The sequence below is a fragment of the Cotesia glomerata genome, linkage group LG9, assembly GCF_020080835.1.
Source record: "Cotesia glomerata isolate CgM1 linkage group LG9, MPM_Cglom_v2.3, whole genome shotgun sequence".
NCBI classification, from domain to species: Eukaryota; Metazoa; Arthropoda; class Insecta; order Hymenoptera; family Braconidae; genus Cotesia; species Cotesia glomerata.
The window spans coordinates 12991380-13016911 of NC_058166.1; the positions used below are offsets into that span (position 1 = coordinate 12991380).

A 25532-nucleotide genomic window follows, 5' to 3' on the forward strand; every position below is an offset into this window, starting at 1 on the left:
CAGACTTACTTGTTATTTCAAACATGTAAAATTCTCTGACTACCCAAATATTCTCAGTTATATTAAAATATTTTCTCGACAGAATTAGAAAAAAAAACTAGCAGAATAAAAAGGAATATTTTTTTGGTTAATTCAATTATTAGACATTATTCTCTTTCACGCATCATTAGTATATTACAGAGTTTATATCTATATCATTAAATTCATTTCTAATTATAAAGTTTCTTAAACTTGATCCTGTCTGTATTTTATATCCAATATTGATACACGTGTACTTTATTATAAAACTTATGTATACTTTTGCCATTCGGCTATTTTCCTTGGCATAGAAATTGAATAAATAAAAATAAAAATAATTCATAAAAAAAAGTAGCACTTTGTCGTTTCTTTTGACGAGATATAATAATTTAAACATTTTTTTTTGACATGGTATTTCTATGATAAATAATAATTTGACTATAGTATCAACCTAACGTCAATAGTAAATGCTCTCTTACCTCACTATAGCACGAAGGAACTACCTTAAAGTGACACCACTAGTCTAAGGTTAAAGAATATCTACAAAAAGTGCTAGTCCGCTATCTTATAGGTAAGCGAGGCGAATTATTTTTCTGTAATCAGTTTTTTTTGTTCGTAAATTATTTACGCAATAAAAAATCAAAATGACGGAGTGCGAAGATTACAAATCTATCGTAAAACAAAAGAGTTATTTTTAGTGAAATTTCTTTCATTGTACTCTTAATTTATTAATTATAATTATTATATTATAAATTATATTAATTATAATTTATATAAGTTAATAATTATTAACTTAAACTTTATTAATCAGAAAAAAATGCTTTTACTGTTGTTTAATTAAAAATATTACAAATTATTAAATATTAACTTCAAACAGTTGTCAAATTATTTGCAGAATATTTCTTCAGGCACATATAGGTTAAATACTACGCGCAGCAAGTTTGCGCAGATCTACTGAGTTGCGCGGAGTGTTCGTCTTATGGAGATTTGAAAAGTCGTCGGTTCGATCCCAGCACAAAACGATCAATATTTTTTTAATTGAATAATTTGCATTTACTATTGAAGAAATTATGCATAAGCTTGTTAAATTTATATAATTAAATGAAAATTAAACAATTTGAGCAAATATATAAAAATCTTAATGAATTATTTCATTATAATTAAAAGCTAGAATTTTTGGTGAATTATTAATTTATGTATTAAATAAGTTTAGAAAATTTTTTTAATGGTTGGTAGTTTTTTTGCAAGGCGTTAAGTTTACTTTCTGTAAGTATTGCAGAACACTTCTCCTACTTAAGTACTAAACTGAAGACTATTGAGGATAAGAAAGAGACATTCATGTTTAGCTGTGATCCTCTGTATCTCTTGTACAAAACTTACTCTCATGGAGCTCACCTCATACTCACCATGTCATGTATAATATAAGTTGAGCGTGAGAGTTTAAAGAGTCTTTCCACACCCGCGACAATATGCAATTGCAATGCATTATTGTCTTTTTATAAATAGCATTTTCCTTTTCTCTTATTTTCTTTTTGTTCTTTCGTATGCGTGATTATTGTTTAATTAATTACATTTCTTATTTTTATTTAATTTATTGTCATGTAATACTTAATGTTATCGCACTTTTTATAATTACTTTAATGTCTTACTATTTTTTAATTATTGTTTTCTAAGGTGAGTACAAGTTAATATATACTGTAAGATTACAAAGAAAGTTTGGAATACAAATGTTGAGATTGTTTAAATTCAATTAACGAATTAATTTCATTTTATATGTTCTCAGTGATAAAAACTATAAAAGTTTAACGTTAGAAAAAATAAATAAAAGCAAACAATAAATAAAAACATTACGCATTTAGATAGTCATTTTCAATACAGTTGTTACTTAGAAAATTAAACAATTGTAAAAAAAAAATGGGACCAATTTCTAATGTCATTAGATAGTTATCGCGCTTACGACAATTCAAACAGTCAATTGACGGCACTGATTACTCGGGATAAATATCTTGTTTTCTATTTTGTTTATAGATAAAATTATTGAAAATTACGCTATAAATTGTTGATAAATCATCTTTGATCATATATTAATTTTTCAATTTCTCTTGAAAAAGCGTAGTCATGTTTTTATGTCAGAAAGTTATAATATTAAATAATGGTATGATAGTAAAATATTTCTTAAACATTACCAAATTTTTTCAATACTGTAAACTTTTTGTAAAATATTTCTAATACTAAAAGTTTGTCAAAAATTTAATTGTCTATCAAACCAATGAACGTATTTTAATAATTAATAAAACTATTGAAGCAACCGATTTCCGTACCGCGATAAATCACATAAAAAGTGAGATTTATTAAATAATAATTCCATCAGCAATAAAATAAATCATTAAACCACGTGTGCGGTTACACTTCCATAGATATACATTGTTATCCAACAGAAGAAAATATTATGACATGACTTTTCTCCGCGAGATGGTCGGAACCTTTAGATTACAATCGTTAGCCATTACACAAACTTATAAATATAAGAAATTATCCAAGTGTATTACGGTAAAGAAAACCTACACCGTAACCCTTTATCGAAATGCTTTCATTTGCTTGATCCATATCCACAGAATATACATATAATAATATTGGCTCTTCAATACTAATACTTAGGAACAAAATAAAAGTGAATGCTCTAGATACCGACCATGCACTTCGATTTTAAATGGCAGATGTACAAATCCCACGGATCTTGCGAAATATTTTACAGTAAATAATTTTATTTTATTAAATTATTCAATCTAAATTATCGCCTTCATATAATTTTATTTAATTAAATAACTTCTTAATTTACTTAAAATAATATATCTGTTAAAACGATCTTATTTTATTGTTTTACTCTAGGACTATTTATCAAGTAAAATTTTTTATTTTAATTAGCTCACTTTACATATTTCGAGATTTCGTTGATATTATGATTATTATTTTTGTTATTATAATATGCCGGCTGTCTAGTATTATGTCGTTGACGTTACATTAGTAAAATATTTAACAACTTTTACGAAACAATATTACCACACATAAATATAAATATAAATATAAATATATGTGTTTAAGCGTATAGCATTCACATTATACATATGGATCCTGGGACTTGGTAATAAATGTATGTTCATATTCAACTCCGTAGTTCCGCCGATATATCGGTGCAAATGTTACATTACATATTAGGATGTCATGCCTGTTGTCCTGATAATGTGGACATTTCACTTATGACAAAACTGAATGTTTACAAAGAAATTTTTTATTTTCATTAAAGAGGTTACTTACTTAAGGGAAAATTATTACGTCTGGTAATTAATGACTCTTGAAAAAAATAAAAAACGACAGTACCCAAGTAATAATATTCATTAATAAAATTTTGTACTAAAATCTCGTAAAAGAATCTGGAAATCGGTTGACCGCGCAGATTAACCCTAGAACTTCCCGCTAAGTTTGAATTTGAAGTGCCTTAAAATGTGTTTTTTAAACAACTGTTATATACTTTTAAATGTGTCGTTCGGTTTTCATTTTTAAAAAAGCATTCGACGCAATTTTTAAAGCTCAAAAAAATTGTACAGGTTCAAATTGTTTGGTTAAAAAATTTAGAAAATATCTTGAAAAAATTAACTACACGGAAAGAAAAATATGGGAACTATTCCCATAATTTTATGGGAACAGTTCCCAGGCAATTATAGGAACTGTTCCCATGAATTATGGAAACTGTTCCCATAATTATAGGAAATTTTCCCAGAATTATGGGAAAATTTCCTATAATGATGGGAATGGTTCCCATAATGGTATAGGAATGGTTTCTATAATTATAGGAATGATTCCTATACAATTATAGGAACCATTCCCATAATATTATAGGAAATATTCCCATAATGATGAAGTAATGGTTCCTATATACCATTATGGGAATCATTCTCAAAATAAAATAAAGATAAAATCTTCGTGCGGAGTGAGTTCGAAATAATTCCTATAATATATACACGGAAAAAAAAAAATTGGGGCACAATTATGGAAACCATTCCTATAATAGTATAGGAATGATTCCTATAGCATTATGGGAACCATTCCCATAATGGTATAGGAATAGTTCCCATAATTTTCTTTCCGTGTAGATAATAGGAAAAAAAAAATTTCGTGAATTCTTAAACTACTATGAATACTCAGAATGACTTCCTGGGATCTCAAAACGTAGAGATCAGATGAAAACGCGACTTTCCAAAATCGGAACGAAATCAATAACTTCCCTATTTTTGACAATTTTTAATTTTCTTAGCGGGAAGTTAAAAATGTTCTGATATGGTTATATGTGGCCAATTTTCACATATATGGCCCGATCTGATCGCATATGAATATAAAAATCATTCATTTTTATTTTTTCTAGAAGTTTGTACGTTAATGAACTTGTTTTATGAAATAAAAATTTTTTTAGTAGCCGATTAAACTAAAAATTAATGTCATATAAGCTTCTTAAATGAGAAAAAAATGATTTTTTGCATATTTTCGACTACTTTTTATCGAAAAATTAAATATTAGTATATATGAACATATATGACTCGATTTGGGTGTATCGAGTCATATCTAAACACATTCAACCATATATGTCCTGGTATAGCTTCTTTTCATATTAAACCAAGTACGGACAAAGTGAGAAAAATTATATACCTATCAGGCCATATATGATAAATTTTTTTTATGATAGTAAGATTCTTCAATATTTTATGACACATAGAATTTGAAATCAATGAAAAAATTAAAATTCTATAAAGTTCAATAAACTTAAAAAGATTTTATAAAAATTCAGCTATGAATAATATTTTTTTTTTAGTAAAAAATAATTTTACACAATGTTAATGTTAATAAAGGAAATAAGGTAAAAGCCCCAATAGATGATCACGTACCAGTATATGATCACTCCATGTATTTGTATATCTATATTCACAAATATAGGTATACAAATACATGGAGTGATCATATACTGGTACATGATCATCTATTGGGGCTTTTACCTTAAATAAAAAAAAAAAAAAATAAATGTTTTGTTAACTGTTTTATGGACGTGGAAATTCTTTAGATCATTGACAAAATGAATAAGTACTTGGAGATATTGCAATGCAATAAAAGAAAAAAGTATAAACTTTTAATTAAAATAAACATTTTAAAAAATTAATAAGCTAAAAATTTATTTTGTAATTATAATGCGTGCATTACATCGTTACCACAATCAACGAAGAAAATGACGATTTTTTAATTAATTAACCCCGATATTTGCATTGCTTGAAATTGAATCCTTAAAAGTCGAAAAACAATCAGTATCTTTGTCAAAAAAAGACACAACCGTACAAATTCGTTAATCGATCAATGATAATGAAGCTCTTTAAATTTTTATTTCACCTTTTTATGAAACAATTTTAATAACCTGATCTTTTTTTTTAAGTGCACTGTCAATATTTTTTCGACATTACGCGAGCAGTAAAATAAAAAAAAAAAATTTTTTTTTCATCTTGAAAAAACACATTTTATAATGTTTATTCAAAATTTGATAAAAATTCTGCAGATTGCAATATCAATTGGACATTCACTACTGTAACACAAAATCATAAAACTAATATTTGTTATTTAATTGTTGTCATCATTAATAATGCATGTGGTTTAATTGAAAACTAAAATTAAAAAAAAAAAAAAAACACTTGCGTGAGGCAATAAATTTTTATTTTATTAAAACGGTTAGAAATAATTTGATAAATCGATAAAAATAAATTGAATAGGGTAATAAAAATTAAAGACTCTCTTACATAACTCCACTCAAATAAATGACTTAATTTTGTAAATTAGAAAAAATACTTTAATGTTATATTAAAAACTAAAACTAGTAAGTAATGACGAAGAAGAAATCATGATAAAATATAATTTACTCAAAATAAATAAGTAAGTAATAACTTTCGAATGTTTCTTAAATCCGTGACTAATGTGTTACTTTTTGGGCTTAGGTGCTCCGATTTATTAATGAATTAAATTTACGTATGTATCTTCTCGTGAGAGGATGAGGAGAAAGAGTGTAAACCTTGAAGCTTGAAGCAACACAAGAGTTTACTGAAGAATCGCGGGATGTTATGTCGTGTGTACTTAGTCCATTGCTAAGTACTGGTACGGAGGAGGGTATCCACCTGGTATGGTGTGTCTTTAAGCCGGAACGAATAGTTACGGTGGGAGATGGATATAAGACCATCAGACAGGGATGATGACTATCAGTGTCTTCTTGCTCCTCGTACGTCAGTGAAATAGAAACAACTCTTGTTTTTTATATTTTTACTATTTTTTTTTCTGTAATTAAGTTATAGAGGTTTTGTAAATCATGATTAAGGTACGCGAGTGCTTTTTTTTTATCAAAGTGGTTTTTTATTTTTTTATGTGAAAATTTTTATTTGCTGTACTTAATGATTCATATTTTAATATTAATTCTTAAGAACTTAAAAAATATTATGTTGGAATGAGTAGTCGAAAATTCATACTCAAAATTTTTTTATTTTTTTTATTAAAAATGCAATGTAAAAATATTTTATTTAAAAAAAAATTGCAATGATTGTTTATGTAAACTTACAGAATTTTTAAATTAAAAAGTTCATGAGTTTTAAATGGAAAAAAATAAATATTCGAAGGAATGCAATTTATTCATTTTGGAATTTTAAAAATTATTGAAAGTAATTATTGACATTGAAATTGATTATCAAGAAAAATTTATCAAATTTTAATGTCAATAAAAAAAATTTTAATTGTTTATATCAGAAAATTAAATTTTATCAAACAGCGCAAGCACGCGAATTTTGCATAATGCTGTTACGTAATTCCTTTACTTCTGTCATAAAATAAAATCATCTCGAAGAATTGTAGTCAGATAAAGAATGGAAATATTCAAGCATAAAAAAATCATAGAAAATCATAAAAATAAAATAACTCAACTTTTTGAACTTTCAAAATTTTTATTGCTTAATATTAAACAAATTATTTTAGTACACAGAAAAAAAACTTCTTGCAGCAAGAAAATTTTAAGGGAGTCAAAAATTATTTTGGAGCAAGAAAAAATTTTCTTGGCTCAAGAAATTTTGACTTCATTCAAGAAATTTTCAATCTTCCTTATTATTTTCTTCAGCCATGAAAATTCACCCTTCAGTCAAGAATTTTATTTTTTTAGTGTACAAAAAATTGAAAAAATTTTATTTAAAAATTGAATTAATTCATCTTTTTTGAATCCCAAAATTTTTTATGAAAAAATTTTAAAAATCATTCAAAATTTCCTCTCATAATTCAACATGTTAAAAAATTATTACTCGTTAAAAAAAAAATCTTGAACGGACTAAAATAATCATTAATCACACTATCGATTATTTTGTAATTTATCTGAGAAAGTGATGAGTATTTAAAAACACTCGCGAGACTCTTTACATAAAAAAAAATAAAAAGAGTATAAATATATAAGTGTAACTCTTTGAAACTAAAATAACTTGACAACGAAAGTACAAATATACTATTACTATTATAAATGACAAGGAAGTGCGTCTCAACACATATACTTTCCCATTCACTCATTTCCGCGTCAATCTTACTACGGACTTTTCAATAACATAAATAAATCTTAAATGAATAAATCTTGGCTTCCACAAACTGTGACATTTATTCTTATCCCATTAAGAATAAAATTAACCAATAAATCGCTGATAATTAAAATAATAAAAATCCGATAATTGCAGATACTGAGTTTGTTACTAGCGTCAGGGATGTGTAGCGCGGTGCTGATAGGGCACAACGGCGGGCACGGTAATTTCTATCCTGACTACTCTGGCTACGAAGGAGTAAGCAACGATTACGAAGGACATCACGTTCTACCGACAGTTTCAGTCCCAATTCACGCCGTTTCAGCAGCTCCCTTCCACGCTGTCAATCATCACGATATTCATCACCACGATCTCCACCCACATCACGCTCCTATTGAGCATCATGCTCCTATTGAGCATCACGCTCCTATTGAGCATCACGATCATAGCGAAGATCATGACTACTATGTAAGTCTTTGTAATTAAAATTACATTAAGGAAAAAGTTATTCTTTTCCTGGTGAATTAATTTAATTATTTTTAAATTATTATTATTATTAAAATTTAGTTTTTTTTTTAATTAAGTCACACCCAAAATATACTTTCAACTACGGAGTACATGATCCACATACCGGAGACGTTAAAACACAACATGAAATACGTGACGGCGATGTTGTACACGGTTCTTACAGCGTTAATGAGCCCGACGGCAGTGTAAGGATCGTCGAGTACACAGCGGATGATCACAACGGTTTCAACGCGGTTGTTAAGAAAGTTGAGCCTTCTTTGCACCCGGCACCTCATCATCATACTGTCGCTCATCATCATCCAGCTCCTGCGCCAGTTCATATCGGGAAATACGTGTCCGCGGGTCCCGATTACTACGGCTATGAATTTGATAAACATCACTTAATATAATTATTATAAACATATTTATTTTATATGTTTATAAATATTATCTTATTTAAGTATTTCTTAGAGCTTAATTAATAACTAATGTAAAAAATTTTAAAAATCAGACGGCTAATGTACTTCCGGAGATGAAGAAAATCTCATAAGAACATGTGCAATCTTATTATACGACTCAATGCCAATGAAAAGTTTGTTTTGAGAATTTACTAATTAATAGTATTTCTTTTTTATTTTATTTTTAGGCTACTTCCAAAATGTGTTCCAATATTTTTTTATGAAAAGTTTTTTTTTTATTGTATATTCGTGTTATTTTTTACTTTTTCATGTATATTGTATGAATAAAAAGAAGTATGATATTTGTTGCGTATGAATAATTATTTACAGTGACAATGATTGATTTTCAAAATGAATAAGAAAATTAACTGCAAGGACAATTTCCATTGATGGGATTTATTTAAATGTAATAAAATATTTATTAAAACACTGAAAAATTTATTTGAGACAGATGTTTATTACAATTAATTTAATTGGTGTTTTGTCTTTTAGTAGTTATTAACACTCACAAGACCTTGATACAAGAAAAAGTTTATTGTAAATTAAACTTTAACCGTGAATGACATTTGAAGGAATTATTTCATTAGAAAATTCAAAGATTTGATTTCTTTCGAAAATATTTATACTTTTCAATTTTTTCAATTTGGCCGTAAGATTGTAGAATGTAAATTGATAAATTTATCAAAAATCAAAATTATTTGACTACATTTAATTCTAAAACACCTATTTTTTATACTATAGCTCAAAATTTTGATCACATTTAGTTTTTTTTTAAATTTCAATGTTTTAATTTTATGACTGAAAAAAAAAAATTTCTATTAACCAATAAATTAATTTTTAAAAAATTATTTTCATTAAATCATTTTATTTTTGATACATTTTAACCAAAAGAATGTATGATTATTAAAAAAAAATTCAATTATGTTGATTTTTTTACTTTTTACAGCAAAATACATAAAATCGTGATTCTAAGGTAAAAAAAAAAAAAAAAAAAAAAAAACAATTTTTAAGCTTTTACTGTTGATTTTTTTTTTTTTTATTAATTTATTTAATTTAAATGCCAAAGTTCAACAGCCAAATCGTAAAATTATACAGTGTATATACACAGATATATATAGTACAAGTTTTTATAAACTATTAGAAATTGGTAAACCCTGTTATTTACGTGAATTATTCCATGAAGATTTTTCTGTAAGACGTTCTGAGAAACTAACAGCCAAGAAAAAAAATATCCTCTTTAAAATGCCGAATTTCTCTACAACTCAATATGAATCTTCCTTCGTTGTTACAGTTATACGACTATGGGATGAATTACCAGAGAATATTATAAATTCGTCTAGCTTGAAAGTTTTTAAAAACATGATGTTTAATTACTTATTTAATCTTGATGTATGATCTTTAACCATTGTTCAATTCACTTATTTTTATTGTTAGTCCTTAATTTTATTGTTAGTCTTAGTGAACTTTATACGTTGCAGCTTCTTCATAATTTAATTTTTTTTCTTTCACTTTTATCTCTAAGACTCTTTAACCCTTTAATGTTCGACCTTGAATCCCCACTCTTAATTCAAGTCATATGTCTTTTTCTTTGAGTGAGAGAGCTATAGTCTTTTTTCTAGAGAGGGGGCCAGAAAAGTAGTAGAAAGGGATGCATGGACACACTACTACAACTAAACCGTCTTTCACACAACCACATAACCGACTATGATTGGCTCTCTCCCCTAACAGCTCACACTGAGATTCATTGCGCTTCCAGAACATTAAAGGGTTAAATTGTCAGTTGATTCAATATTAATTCAATATTATATTCTCATTATTTTTTTTTTCATTGTTTTTTATTTTATCTTTATATTAATAAAATTATCTACCCTAAAATTATTTTTGATGTAAAATACTTTAAATTCATGCAGATTTAAAACTGCACAATAATTTAAAATTTTATGTTTGCCATTTGGCCTTGGCTTTCGCATAATTGTAGTTGCATAAGTGCATAAAATAAGTACTAAAAATTTAAAGATTGAGAGATTTGTAAAAATTTTCAAATGCTATTGTAATATTCTTTAAAGTGTCTGTAATTCCAATTCAACAAATTAGTTTATATTTTAAAATTTCAAAATTTTCTTTCTATCTCGAGATTTAAAAAATGTTATTGAATTTATTAAAAAAAAACTAGACGAAAAATTTTCAATTGTAAGAATATATTGAATAATTACTCTATTCAAAATTGACACTTGCCAACCTAAAGCTTTACATAATTTTTTTTTTCAAAATTAATAAAAAACTATCAAAAATTTTAATTATTTTAGTAACAATAACTCAAATATAATTAAAACTTTTTAAACCCTGCTGATTTTAAGTTAGTTTCATTTAATGGTAAGAATAATAAAAACCAATGACGACGCATATTTTTTCGTGAACATTCTTTTCCGCTATATGAACATACAAAATACAAAAACAAGAAAGTTTTAACCTTATGACAAGATAAAATCCAATGTACATAAAAAGTAAATGATATATTTAAGTAACAATTACGAAAGTAGTTCAAAAGAGTTGTATCAGCGTATTATCACATATAATTTTAGATTTAATATTTAAAGTTAAGAAAAAAATAAAAATAGTGAAAGAGATAAAGCCTTTCGCCTTGACTTTTCTATAATAAATACGAAAAATAAAATTCAATACACTTAAATACAGTAATTAATAAGTAAATGCGACGTTTAAAATATAAAAGAGAAAAAAATACATTTACAAGAAGAAATGAAACTTATAAGGAAGAAAAAGTCGTTACATATTCATAACGCCTTTGTTCATTATAGCTTTGTCGACGTTTTTTTTTTGCATCAGTATAGAGCCATTTTCACGAGCGATTTATTGCAAGTATAGAAGACTTCTTAAAAAAAAATGTGAAAAAAATATTCGCTAGTGTGAAACTCTTAAGAACGATGAGTAGAACATTTAACAACTATTAGAGAGTCTAGACAAAAGAAATCTGATTGTATGAACGAACATTTACTTCTATTCCATATTTCTTAACTTTAAATCTCGTGATATATCAAGCTCTTGCGTATAATGTGTTTCATTAAAAGTGTAAATATTTATGTTCCCAGAAAAAAAAAAAATTTCGTATCGTGTCCTTGCAATTTAGAAACACTTCAATGTCGAAGCACCGATAATCACTCTAGTATGACCATTTTCATTTAGTATAAATACCCTAGAAATATGGATGGAATCTATACTGAAGTTATCAGTCTAATTGATCTATTAACACTATCAACATGTACGCACTTAAGGTAAGAAAAACAAATCTTAATTTATTTTTTAAAATAACAAATTTTACCTTTTTTCCAAACAATTTTGTCAATTACTTATTAATTTTACAAGTAAAACTTAAAACTAGTGTTGTTAACAATTTGATATTATTTTTTTTTTTACTCGGGCCAGAAACTGAATTCAACTTCCTGCGTTTTAAATTCAGGATTTGGGCATCTAGACACAACTTTTTTCTAATTTGAATATTTCGAAGCTTATAAAAACATCAAATGTAAAAATTTATAAAATTTTTTACTTTTAGAATCCAAAAACAATTTTTTTTAATTCACGAAATATCTTTGCAATTTTTTAATTCTTATTGAAGTATTAATTTTATTTAATAAAAAATAATAATTTTCTTTCAATTTTTGTCGGCAAAATTAAATTTTATTAATTCTTTCACAAAAAAAAATATCCGATGAAACATATTTAAGCTTTATTACTTTACTTGAACAGAAATATATTTTTGGCTGTTTCAAAATTTTCACGATTTATCATTAAATTATTAATTTCTACTTTTAAACTTAAAATTCTAGCTTCTGATCAAGGAAATCTTACTATTTCTTTAATAATTAGTAATTATAATAAAAATATTGTTTTTAAAACTATTATTCATCGGAAAGAACAGGCGTAGACGGAATAAGAAGTTTGCGCTCAGATAAGCTAAAACTTCTTATCTTATTCTTTATAAAACTTTTATTAAAAAAAGGATAAATTGATTTTTTTACTTCAATCAAAAGAAAATTTTTTGCTCAGCAGAATCAAATACTTTTCAAATATAACTAATATATTTGTTTAATTCAATATTGATGAATTAAGCTAAATTTAAAATATTGATAAAAAAAAATTTTTATTTTATTGTTAATAACAATTGAAAAAAAAAATTAACATTACAGCTCTTAATGGTTATCCTTTTTATATTCATTATAAAAAGTAAAGCAACACCAGTTGAGTATGAAAATTATGATGACTACGATTCATACAATCAAGACTCTGAGAATAGTTACGAAGAAGAATCATACCCAGATGAAGGATACTCAGGCTATGAATATGATTCACACGATAACTACGTAAGTGCAGTCTAATTAAATATATCTTATGAGCTTGAGTTTTTGTTAAGCAAAAGCGAACATATTATAATATATAATAATACGCAACTAATTTTTTAATTCTTAATTATGACCTAATATAGGACTTTGATTCCCCGCTAGGCTCATCCTCGGTACGCTTTTAATTACGGAGTGAATGATCCGTACACGGGGGATTTAAAGAGCCAGGAGGAAGTGCGGGATGGTGATGTTGTCAAAGGATCTTACCGTATAAATGAACCGGATGGAACAATCAGGATTGTCGAGTATACTGCTGATAATCACAACGGATTCAACGCTGTTGTCAAGAAAATTGGACATGCTGTACATCCCATTTCTTCTGTTGCTAAATACCAACCCATTGTTCCTATTCAGCTCCCATTCAACTATTATCGTCATCTTTATTAATTAATAATTATAATTATCTAATACAAGAGATTAATCTTGTTAATTAGTTCGATTTAATGATAAAGAAAAAATTCATTATTTATATCTTCATGTACTGAAATTTATGTTAATTGTATACAAAAATAAAGATTATTTATCAAAAATTATCAAAGTTTGAGCAATTTTCATTTTGACAATCCGTGAAAAAATTTTGTAATATAGGCACTTAAGGTAGTTGGGTCGTATAAGGCATATTTCAAGAAAATCATGAAATTTTTTTATCGAACGATAAATAAGTTAATAATTGACCACCAAAATTTCAGATCAATTCACCTCACCGTTTTTGAGAAATTAATTTTCGAAAACGCATCTATTACACGTAGAAGTATAGAAAAATATGGTAAAATTAGTATGAAATCTACAGTAACGCTCAAAAGTATTTTGACAACATTATGCGTTAGTTTTTTTCAACAATGTCAAAATACTTTGGTGCCATCATTTTTCTAATATTTAAAAAATTAAACTTTCTTTTGTTACGAACAAGAACCACTTTGACACTATTCTGTAGATTATTCAAAAGCTGTTAAAAAAATAAATAAATGGTTATTGTTTCATATTTATTTTTAGTTAAACCATTAAATATATTTGTCAAAATACTTTTGAGCGCTACTGTTTCCACAGATTCTTAAAAAAAATTTTGGCTTTCATGTTTTTGGATAAAATTTCTATTTTATCTTTTTTTGATGTTTTTGATTTTTTTTTAAAGTACATAAAAAAACGAACAATTTAAAAAACAATTGTTCAATTTGATGAAAAAAAAAAAATTTAACACAGCTTTGCTTGGGTTCACCTCACTTGTTAGTAATTACCAAATTTTCCTATATGGATAAAAATTTCATTATAAAAAATTTTAATTATTTTTACAACATAAATTCTTTTGCAAATGTGAATCTTCTCAAAAGTTGGATATTCTTCAAAAATTGAATTTTTACATATTGATAATAAAAATTTTTTTCAATTAAAATTCTTTTTTGTAGTGAGAAGAAAAAATTTCACGTATGAATCTTGTTTTAACAACATAAAAGTGTATTTTAGTCGAACAACTTAGTATTTGGATTTAATCTGAAATTGATCCCAAATTAATCTGGGATAACTCTGCTAAAAAAACTCCGGATTCACTTCGTGCGCGAATTGATTAATTACTTCACTCCGAAACTCCGAGTAATGGGATTAAATTTCAATTCGGATTAAAATTTTCTTCCAATTCATCCCAATTTGTTACAATTTATTTTTAATCTCGTAAAACTAAATTTTTCAAAATATAAAGTTATGTAAAATTTGAAAAAGCTTAACTTAATTTTATTGTTTTTATTTAACAATGTTGAATGAATTTTTTTCCTAATTCTTTTCTATACTTAACGGCTAATTTTAATTTGTATTTTTAATTAATTTACAGCAAATATATGCTTATAATATAGCTCACATAATGCATTTGCAAGTGATGAATTGAAAAACTGATAGTTTTCCATTTTCACCCTAAGTATTCCCACTTTGGTCTCCTATGAATCTCAACTAGAAAAAACTTCTAAAAATTTTGTTATTTCACATTGGGCATTCCCACTTTGGTTCCACATGAATCCCAACTAGAAAAAATATGCAAAAAATTTTTTATTTTCATGTTGGGTATTCCCATTTAGATCCCACATAAATCCCAATTAGAAAAAAAGTTCTAAAAATTTTTTAATTTCACATTGGGCATTCCCACTTTGGTCCCACATGAATCCCAACTGGAAAAAAGTGCCAAAAATTTTTTATTTTCACGTTGGGTATTCCCATTTAGATCCCATATGAATCCCAACTAGAGAAATTGACAATAATTTATTTCGTTTTCAATTGGGATTTCCCAATTGGGTTCTTCGTTGGGTCCTCATTGGGATTTCCCTATTGGGCATGCCCCATTGGAACCCAATAGGGCCCAGATGTATACCTTGAGTATTCCCAATATAATTTCTAGTCGGGTCCTTAAGAAAGCCCTAAAACTAAATAATTTTCATTTTTAAATTCAAGACTTCAAACTTAATTCTCTACAAAAGAGATAATTCAATGATTATGCACCACCTGTCGGGAATTTTCAATACTATTTTGGGCGCAAAATTATGTATGGGCATATAGTACCATATCAGGCTATACATGGAATAATCAAATTTTTTAATATGGCCATATATGGATATCAGCCCATATTAGAAAATTTTTTCACGAAAATTGTCTCTATTTTTATTTCACTGGTAGGACCATAAAGATGGATAATTAATTAATTATTAAGATAAAATAAAACATAAACACATCTGATGACTAAAAAACAACATTTTGTTTGATTTATTTGAAAAAAATTTAATGGATGTCAATTAGTCTGTTTGTATGTGTCTTCTTTGTAAACACTTTAGCTGTCAAAATATTTGATGTATTGACACCCTTTTTTTTATCAGTTTTAGAATGACTCCGAACAGTAGCTGTTTTAAAATAGCTATTTTATTCGGTATTTTTTAGTTATAATTAATAAAAAAAAATAAAATATTGAGACTTTTTGTGTGTCTACGTTTGTGTATAAATAATATTTAGTCTCAGACCGCTTATGTGTGTTATTAATCAATTGATTTATAGTTTTAGTACATGCGTTTTATATTTATCATCTGAGCAGGGAAAATGCAAAACATTTGAAATGAAAATTACGTCACTATTTGTATAATTATTCTTACACGTTCTTAAAACGACACATTTTTTGTTTTTTTTATAATTAAAAATTTTTTTTTATCAGTTATCAAAGATCTTTTTTCTTTTTCCTGTTTTACTTTGTAATTTAGAAATTTTATTTTATTAAAAACTGAATGAACGTTCTTCAACGTAACATTCTCTTGCCGTATCGAATTTTTCATCTAACAAATTCTTAAACCAAAAATAATACACCAGAAAAGTGTTTGGTTTCATTATTTTAACTCATGAAAAATGAAGATATTAATCAGTGTCATCAACTCACCACTTAATATGATCTATTTTTAATAATATATCGAAATTAAAAATTCAATTTAATATCTCGCGCCTCTCTTCTGAAGAACTTGCTCAATTAATCATGTTGTCTGCCTATTTCGTCTTTAATTAACATAAAAGAAATTTTGAGAAAATAATTATCCAATTTTTCAGTAGTGGATAATTGTTTTAAAATTATGCAATCATTTTGCTCTGATAATAATCATTCAATTACCGCGACAAATTGCTTATTTAATTAAAATAAATTACTAATTAATTACCGAACCATTAACATGATGATTTTTTATACCAATTAGTTTTGATGTTATGATATACACTCCACGAGATTCATATCATTTCTCAACAATTTATAAGCGTAATTAACACGTTTAACTTTATGTTTAATACTTCAATTAATATTCTTCAATTTTATTTTCATTGAATTTAATTATTAACAAATGTCTTCATTAATTATTCTTCAAGTTATAATAAATAAAAAATACTTTTAACAATAAATTTTTTTATTATATACCAAAATTAAATTCAAACTCCGCTATTTTGTTATTTATCAATAAATATTAATCTCCATAGCTGATGCAATAACCACTTATATATTGAACGTAAATAATTTTAGTTTTTGTATTTTAGATGAACCGTCATCAAGTTATCATATACGTCAGCGATATACCAACTTTTGGAGGAGCTCCGTTCGCCCGTTGTTTAATCATAAAAAATTTAAGAGAAAAATTTTTTCTCTTAATATTTTCTAATGTTTTCTTATTATTATTTTTTTTTATATTTTCTTTATCAATTTTTTTTTACAAAAAAAAATGATCGATTTATATTTTTTTTTAAATTTGAATTTGATTATTCTTAAAAAGTTCAAAAATTTTTTATCGGATAAAGATCTACAATGTTAAACTGTAAATCTATTATAAATTATTATAATACATTAAAATTCTACCATTAATATTAAAAGGGCCTGAAAATACATTTATTTTTCACCGTAATCTTACAATAAAAGTATCTCTATCTCCGGTCACTTATATAAAGGGCCACCCAATTTAAATTAATCCCTTTAAAACGTGACAAATTTCTAAACTAACAAAAATCCGCAGTAACAATTGTATAACTGTTCTATATCATAAATAATAAACAAGCTATCATTCTTTCAAATATAGATCGATCAATTTCCACATCGACGAATATTAATAATCAATCAGCATTAATTTATTAAAAAACTTTCATTCAATATCAATAAACATACATTACAAACCGAGTTGTCAATAAAATATTTCAACTAGATCATATCATTTGTCATTTGTCATTGCGTCGATTGCACACAGGCATTAAATAAAACTAAAAGGAAAGACATTTCTTTCGAACGAAATTAAATTGTTCAAACATAAGATTTCTAATCAACGAAAACAATCTGCTCTCGTACTAATAACCAAACAAATATTTATCAGACCAGACGTGTCCCACAATCCTATATTATAAAACTTTTCCTATTTTTTGCCCTTACTGAAGTATTGCCCTCGAATATATTGCGACACTCACATTACGAAAGTGACTATTTGATATAACAATAGTTTGTCCGGAATAATTATTTACGATAACTATCTTTATTTATTAGTATCTATACTAATAAATAAATCTATATAGTTTTTCATCTTCGTTTCGTCACAACTAATTAATTACCTTCCCAATTAGGGAGAAATTTTTTGTAATGTAGTAAAAAAATACACTGACTTAAACTCAGGGCAATTTTTACGAATATTGAATCATATCTGCAAACAAAATATTAATTTATAAATCAAAAAAAGAATTGTAAGATAAAAATAGCAACGTCGAGTGTTAATTAACATTTTTTTTTTCGAACATTTAAACTTTAAAAGTTAACATTAATAATTAATATTGTTGAACTGATTACATAGTATCCATAAGTAAATATTGTTGATACCACTACTGGAATAAACGTCAATATTATAGCTGTGTATAACACCAGATTCGCATAATTCATCTCTTTTTAGTAGATTTCATATAGAAATCTAACTACAGTAGCGCTCAAAAGTATTTTGACAAATATATTTAATGGTTTAATTAAAAATAAATATGAAACACAATAATCATTTATTTATTTTTTAACAGCTTTTTGAATAATCTATTGAATAGTGTCAAAGTGGTCCTTGTTCGTAACAAAAGAAAGTTTAATTTTTAAAATATTAGGAAAATGGTAGCACCAAAGTATTTTGACATTGCTGAAGAAAACTAACGCATAATGTTGTGAAAATACTTATGAGCGCTACTGTATTGCATTGGTCCTCATGACGCAACTTTTAAAAAATTTTGCTGTATTCCGATTTAACCCGACGAACTGAATCATAAAATACATATGGTTCAAAAGTTTGTATATGCATTATATATGTATTTATATACGTATATATATGGGATAGAACGCGGCTTGTCACGACGATGGTGTCTACAATTCACAACAGATCTTTACGAAACTCAGTACATTTATGCTACAGATAAATACAACGGTCAAGTTCAAATATGAGCTTAATCAGTCATGCAGTTTTAAAATTACAGGATTTTTTAATTTTTAAAATCCTAAAAATACACTTTTTTACAGTTTATTTATCAAATAACTTTTGAATGCGACATTGTATTGAATTTCTGTAAAAATATACCTGAAAGCTCTTTGAATAAGCTTTAATTTTTATATGTTATTGTATATGTCAAATAAAAATTACATTCAAATCTGCTATCTTTTTATGAAATTTACCGTTGCATTGGTTTTTTTCCCCGAAATTACTGAAATTTTTAAACTTTTAATTGATTAAACTCCCGAGTCGAAAAGTTTCAGCATTACTCTGAACTGTATAAGCTGATAGCCATCTCCTTTAAACTTATTTTTATTGAAGTATGAAATATACTTCCATTTCGACTGCCGAATGGCCGTTTTTTAATTCTTAAATTCTCATTACAATTAAGTCACCTATTACTTTGCAACAATTATCATAACAATATTTATCATGGCAACAGTTTCCATGTTAATTGAAAAAAGGTCATTAATTATCGTGGAAAAGTAATAACAATAAAAAAGCCTCATCAATTTTTTAATAAAACACTTTCTCATACACAAAGAAAAAATGTATTTAAAAAAAAATTAGCAATGTTGTAATAAGAAATAAATTTAACGAAAATTTTCAACGATTTTATATTTTAGCTAAAGAAATAAACATTTTTCCAACAGTAACTTTCTTGTTAAGAAAAAGTTTTCTAGTTTTGGGAAAAAACAATTTTAGTTATTTATCTAAAATTGTTTTCTTAGTAACAAGAAAGTTACTGTGTGAAAAATTTTAATTTCTTCAACTAAGAAATAAAATTGCTTAAAATTTTCAACAAATTAATTTCTTATCACAATTCCAATTTTTCTCAAAATAAATTTTTTCTTTCAATTTATTTCAAAAGAAAACTAACTCATTAACTGTCCACGAAGTACACAATAGATACACAGAAGACCTAAAGCAAAAGTCAGTGTGTTCAGCCAAGTAAAAAAAATAATTATAAATAATTAGCATTCATACTCTATTTACGTGTTTATTGATTGAGGATACTGGTCACCAGAGTTTAAATGACTCAGAGATTAATCAACATTCCATTGATGATCACCTTGGAACCGCCCATCGCCCGTAACAAGATCCTTACAACTAATTTTTATAAAAAAGTGGCAGTAGGTCTACGTCATCAGCTGATCCATTAGGCCACCGGCTTTGTCATGAATTTTTTTTACCATCACTCTTACTATTACCGATACGTTACCGGGCTCATGTATTTTTACTTTTACGTCATCTGGATTGGAGTTTTTACTTTAAATAAAAGACCGTGAAAAAACGCCTGCGTGCTCTAAATTCGAGCCGAAATATTAAAAGTGAAAATACTCCCTCTCAGAAAATCTTTTTTACTATTGTGCGCGATATTGTTGTGTGTAACCAAACCGGCCTTCGAGAGCCGGACACTCCCGCTGCCACATTTAATTCGGTAATGAGTACTAGCACTAGCTTGGTGGGAAAAAACATAAATGAAATTACTTATGATTATGACGGAGACCTTGAATTACACAACCGATGGACACTTATTGGGGGTAAGCTTGAGATTACGCATTTTATTGGGTGTCTCTAGGAGTAACTTTACCTGCTACTACCATCTACAAGTTCTTTCTGAGGGAGTATAAAAGACCAGGTAACTTTGTACTAAAGTATCAGTTACTAAACAGTTACTTCTCGCTACTGAGATCATACATTAACTTTAAAATGTTTAAGGTAATTGTTCAAAGTGTATGATAGTAATTATTCATTAATTTTTGTTGTTGAGTTTTTGGTTTTCATTTAAATTAAAATTTTGAAATTTTAATATTTTTTTGAATTGCGCAGCTTTTCGTTTTGGCTGCTTTGGCTGTTGCCAGTGAGGCTTCCTACGCGGATTACGACGGCTATGTTAACTCCAATGTTGGATATGGATCGTACTATGGACTTGGACACGGACACGATGGATCTTATCAGACATTTGTTGCACCTGTAGTCGCTGATGCTCACTACCAACACGGAGTTTATGGACACGGTTACGATGGACACGATTACGAGGGACACAATGTTTATGATCATGGATTGAACCATCATGATACTTATGTGAGTTTCTAGTTCTGCTATTTCATTTTTTACTGTCAGTCCTTTTTGATTAATATTTTTATTTATATAATTCAAAACATATTTATAACTTTTATTTTTTATTAATCTAAGTGAAAAAATTTCAAAATTAATTTTTTAATAAATATTCAATTGTTGAATTATCAAATTTTTTAATTCAAGAATTTTTTTGTGAATATACATTGAAATGATCAACAGAAAACAATTTTTTAATTTTTAATTTTGTAAATATATTCTACGTTTTTATTTTTTTTTAATTAGTATTTGTTCAATTATAAAATTTTTTAATTCAAGAATTTTTTGCCATATAATAATAATAATAATAATAATAATAATAATAATAATAATAATAATAATTAAATAAAAAAGAATGAAGTGAAATTTATAATTTGGTATTTTCACCTGATTCTTTTTCAGTTAATTATTTTCAAGACCTAATTTTTTCAATTTGAATAATAATGATAATAATCAGAAAAAAATTTTTGAGTACCAAAATTTTTTTTGTCAACTATCAATTCATTTCAATTAATATTTAAAGTTTTTTTAATTTTGTTAAATTTAAAAAAGTGAAACATCAAAATTTTATTTAAATAAAATATTAAGTTTATTTTTTAATAAGTCTCAATTTTTAAGCTAGAAAATATCTCTGAAAACAATTAATTAGCTTACATAAAACATTGTTTTAAATAATAGATTTTTTAAATAATTTTTTATCAAATATTTAAAGGAATTTCTGATACTGAAAATTATAAATAACTCATAATTTTTCACGTAAACTTTTTTTAATATTTGTTTTTCCATTAGAAAATTTTACTACAAATTAAAATAATTTTTAAAATCGTTTTAATATAGTCCGTAAAATAACAAAAATTTCATCACGTACAATTAATAATTATACATTTACGAAAGATTGATAAATTAATTAAACAATATCAAAAATCAATCTAAATTCTGTTATTAATTAAAAAATAAAAAATGTTGAAATAAAAGTAAAATATAATTATCTTGTTGATAAAACAGGCACCAGCGAAGTACGCTTTCAACTACGGAGTAAACGACCCCCACACCGGTGACGTAAAAAGCCAAGAAGAAGTGCGTGAGGGTGATGTAGTTAAAGGGTCATACCGCCTGAATGAACCCGACGGCACCATCCGCGTTGTCGAGTACACCGCGGATCCTCACAATGGATTCAACGCAGTAGTAAAAAAGATCGGACACGCTGTCCACCCTGCCCCAGTTCCCGTAGTGAAATACGTAGCCCCCGCGTATGCTCACCACGGATACTAGGATACATTAAATTAAATTTAATTAACTTGATTAAGTAAAATAATTACATCAGCTCGTCTGCATAATTTCGACTGGCCCAGATGTGTTCATCCAATTATTAAAGAATACTCTCACTTTTAAATTTATATCAATTAAAGTTATCACTGAATAAATTATTTTACTTAAATAAACAATTACTTTATTTCTTACCTAATTCCTTAATTTTTTATTTTTATTTACATCTGCTTATAAATTATATGTAGTAAGCGCAAGTAAAAAAAAACTTTTCATATAATCGATGGCTGACACCTAAAAGTACTTAACAGTTTTAAATTCTGCGTTAAAAAATAACCATAACAATGAAAATAATTTAAATTCACGTTGAAGTATCATTATTATCGACTGAATAAAAAAAAATTTTTTTTAAAGACTAGAAAATTGCAGTTTCTACACTGAAAAAAAAAATTGGTTGAAATCAAGAGAAAAATTTTTGAACCAAAAAAATAATTTTTACATAGTTTTAAAATAGTTATTTTCGATACGTATGCGCAAAGGTAGGTATTTTGGTAAGCTTGAAGTGACGTCACGAGGCTGAGATTATGAGTGCATTCTCAACAAAACCAAGTACGTTGTTATCGGTCGAGCGAAGCGAGACCAGATAAAACGTACGAGGTTTTGTTGAGAATGTATTTATCCTACAAAAAACAGTTTCACTGTAAACCGTCGCGCCGAGTACACGTTCAACTATTGTTACAAACTATAATGATTTGATTTTTACAAAAAACTATTAAATCAAAAAAAAAAAAAAAACCAAGTACAAAAAATTTTTTAGATTAAAAAAGCGCCAAAGACAGTAAATATTAAGGAAAAAAATTTAATGTACTTGGTGTGCATTATAATTCACACTACTAATATCAATTTGAAAAACTGTGGGTAATCAAAGTATTCGAATGATGCACACCAAGTACATTAAATTTTTTTCCTTAATATTTACTGTCTTTGGCGCTTTTTAATCTAAAAAATTTTTGTACTTGGTTTTTTTTTTTTTGATTTAATAATTTTTGTAAAAATCAAATCATTATAGTTTGTAACAATAGTTGAACGTGTACTCGGCGCGACGGTTTACAGTGAAACTGTTTTTTGTAGGATATCTCTTTTTTTTGTCAAGAATATATTAAGTGACATAATCACATATTTTATCAAAATTTTTAAATTCCAAATATGTACCCCTTAAATAATTCAGATAATTTTTTATTCATGAATTTTTGTAATAATTTAGAAACAAACGAAATTATTACAATACTTTTACTTTGAATGACTAGCGTGACTGACCAATGTGATATCTTTGTATTGTTTTTGAATTTTTTAATAGCTTCTATTGATAATATGATTTGTATCGTAAGGTAAAGTACCCAGTACTTGAACACTCATAAAAATAGGACTAGTACTTGAACAGACTTTTGGAATTGTTGAAATACAAAATCCGTATATTTATCATAAGTAATATGCGCATGTTATAATTATTTAATGATACAATAATTCATTTCTGTAAGTTTTTTCAATTATATATCAGAACAATTATATTTTAGTTAGCCGATAGATGCTATTTTTTTTTCATGAAAAAGGTATACCTTAACCGTATACTAAACCGTAAACCGAACAATCAGTAAAAAAAACCGGTATATCATCATTTTAAGTAAAAAACATTGTACCACCTAATGAATAGTCTTTTCTAAAAAATACGTATTTTTTGCAAAGACATAAGCTATGATTTTTATATTAAATTTTAGCGTCTAACTATACCTCCAGATTTTCAAAGTGGTACCCAAAACTTGAACAAGCTGGGGCCGTATAATTTTAACAGCACTCTCATCTCTAATAGGTTTATAAACGAGTGATCAGCATTATGGTTTTTATTAATTACTGCAAATTTAATGAGTTTTATAGCTAAAAATTTGTGTAGTTGAAAATTATTGAACGTCTTGAATTGAGTTTTTTTTATTTATAATTGAAAATTTGCTTTGTCATTCATAAAAAATGTAATTAAAAAAATTAAATACAAATATTTCTCATTTTTAAATGAACATATTATATATTGATAGTATTATTTTGAATATTAAACAAAACAAAATATGTTACAATTCTTTTGATATTTCCATATATATTTTATTAGCTCAACTACTGGGTCCTTTACCTTACATATAAACTATCACTACAGTTAAGATTTTTAAAATACAGTGGTAATGGTTTTGCGGCTCTACCTACTGTCGTATGTCGAAATTCTAAACTAAATACCAACTACTTATGAGCGCTAAGTTTAGTATATTTAGTATACTAACTACTGATGGTAGAATAACAGGTTAATAAGTAGTGCCAACTTCGAAATAACAATATTCGCCCTAAATTTGTAAAATCTCTCGTAGAATCGAAAACAGGCGCAAGCAAAAATTTTCAAACTTGAGATAAATTAAATAATTGTTAAAACCCAATAATTTTTTGTAATATATGCATAATTCGTTAAAAGAAACTTATTAACAATGGTCTAAAGTGTTATTCTCTTAGCAATAATAGAAAAATATAGAGCTAAATATATGAGGAGGTTATGTTGACATATGATTAGAGAATAGAGACACAGTGTCTCTCGCCATATGTTGGACATGTACTCGGCGCGAGACACTGTCGTGTCTCCGGATAATCTCAGACGAGTGTCATCACTTCAAGTTTATTACCAAAATGCCAACTTTTGCGGATTTGTATCGAACAAAATTTTTTGTAATAGCAACGGCGAAACTCGGATTTGAGAGGATGCAAATAAAATTTTATTCATTTATGAACTGTCACACGTAAATAAATGACAAACTAAAATATTAGTAAAATTGTTTACAAGAATCGACTTGTCGCCAAGATTTTTTTTTTTCGATTTATACTCTCCCTGGCGGTGGATTGTAGGAAATAAACGAAACTAAATATCCTTTAGTACTTTTTAGCATCCATGCGGAAATGTAGAGACAGATAAAGAGAGAGATATCACTTATCCTTACGTGTGCGTGAAAAGTTGACTCAACTATAGATGGCCAGATATCCATCATTTTACCCCTCCTATTAACTATAGCTCGAAAATCTAAGTTTCGCGGT

At 26.7% G+C, this 25532-nt stretch overlaps 4 protein-coding genes across 4 annotated transcripts in view; 3 read left to right on the forward strand and 1 right to left on the reverse strand.

Annotated features, from left to right (window-relative positions):
• The window catches only part of LOC123271246 (neutral ceramidase), a 68049-nt gene that overhangs the window by 25434 nt on the left and 17083 nt on the right, over positions 1 to 25532 (reverse strand). The window lies entirely within an intron of this gene.
• Positions 6279 to 8913, forward strand: LOC123271262 (cuticle protein 8-like). Its single transcript, XM_044737539.1, has 3 exons — positions 6279 to 6418; positions 7803 to 8114; positions 8231 to 8913. Exons 1-3 carry the CDS (start codon positions 6410 to 6412, stop codon positions 8561 to 8563), a joined length of 654 nt encoding a protein of 217 aa, XP_044593474.1. The 5' UTR covers positions 6279 to 6409; the 3' UTR covers positions 8564 to 8913.
• Positions 11379 to 13437, forward strand: LOC123271267 (cuticle protein 19-like). Its single transcript, XM_044737545.1, has 3 exons — positions 11379 to 11901; positions 12817 to 12990; positions 13132 to 13437. Exons 1-3 carry the CDS (start codon positions 11887 to 11889, stop codon positions 13414 to 13416), a joined length of 474 nt encoding a protein of 157 aa, XP_044593480.1. The 5' UTR covers positions 11379 to 11886; the 3' UTR covers positions 13417 to 13437.
• LOC123271265 (adult-specific cuticular protein ACP-20-like) lies at positions 20600 to 22588 on the forward strand. The gene is made up of 3 exons (XM_044737543.1): positions 20600 to 20747; positions 20859 to 21113; positions 22152 to 22588. The coding sequence occupies exons 1-3, from the start codon at positions 20739 to 20741 to the stop codon at positions 22416 to 22418; spliced, it is 531 nt and encodes a 176-aa protein (XP_044593478.1). The 5' UTR covers positions 20600 to 20738; the 3' UTR covers positions 22419 to 22588.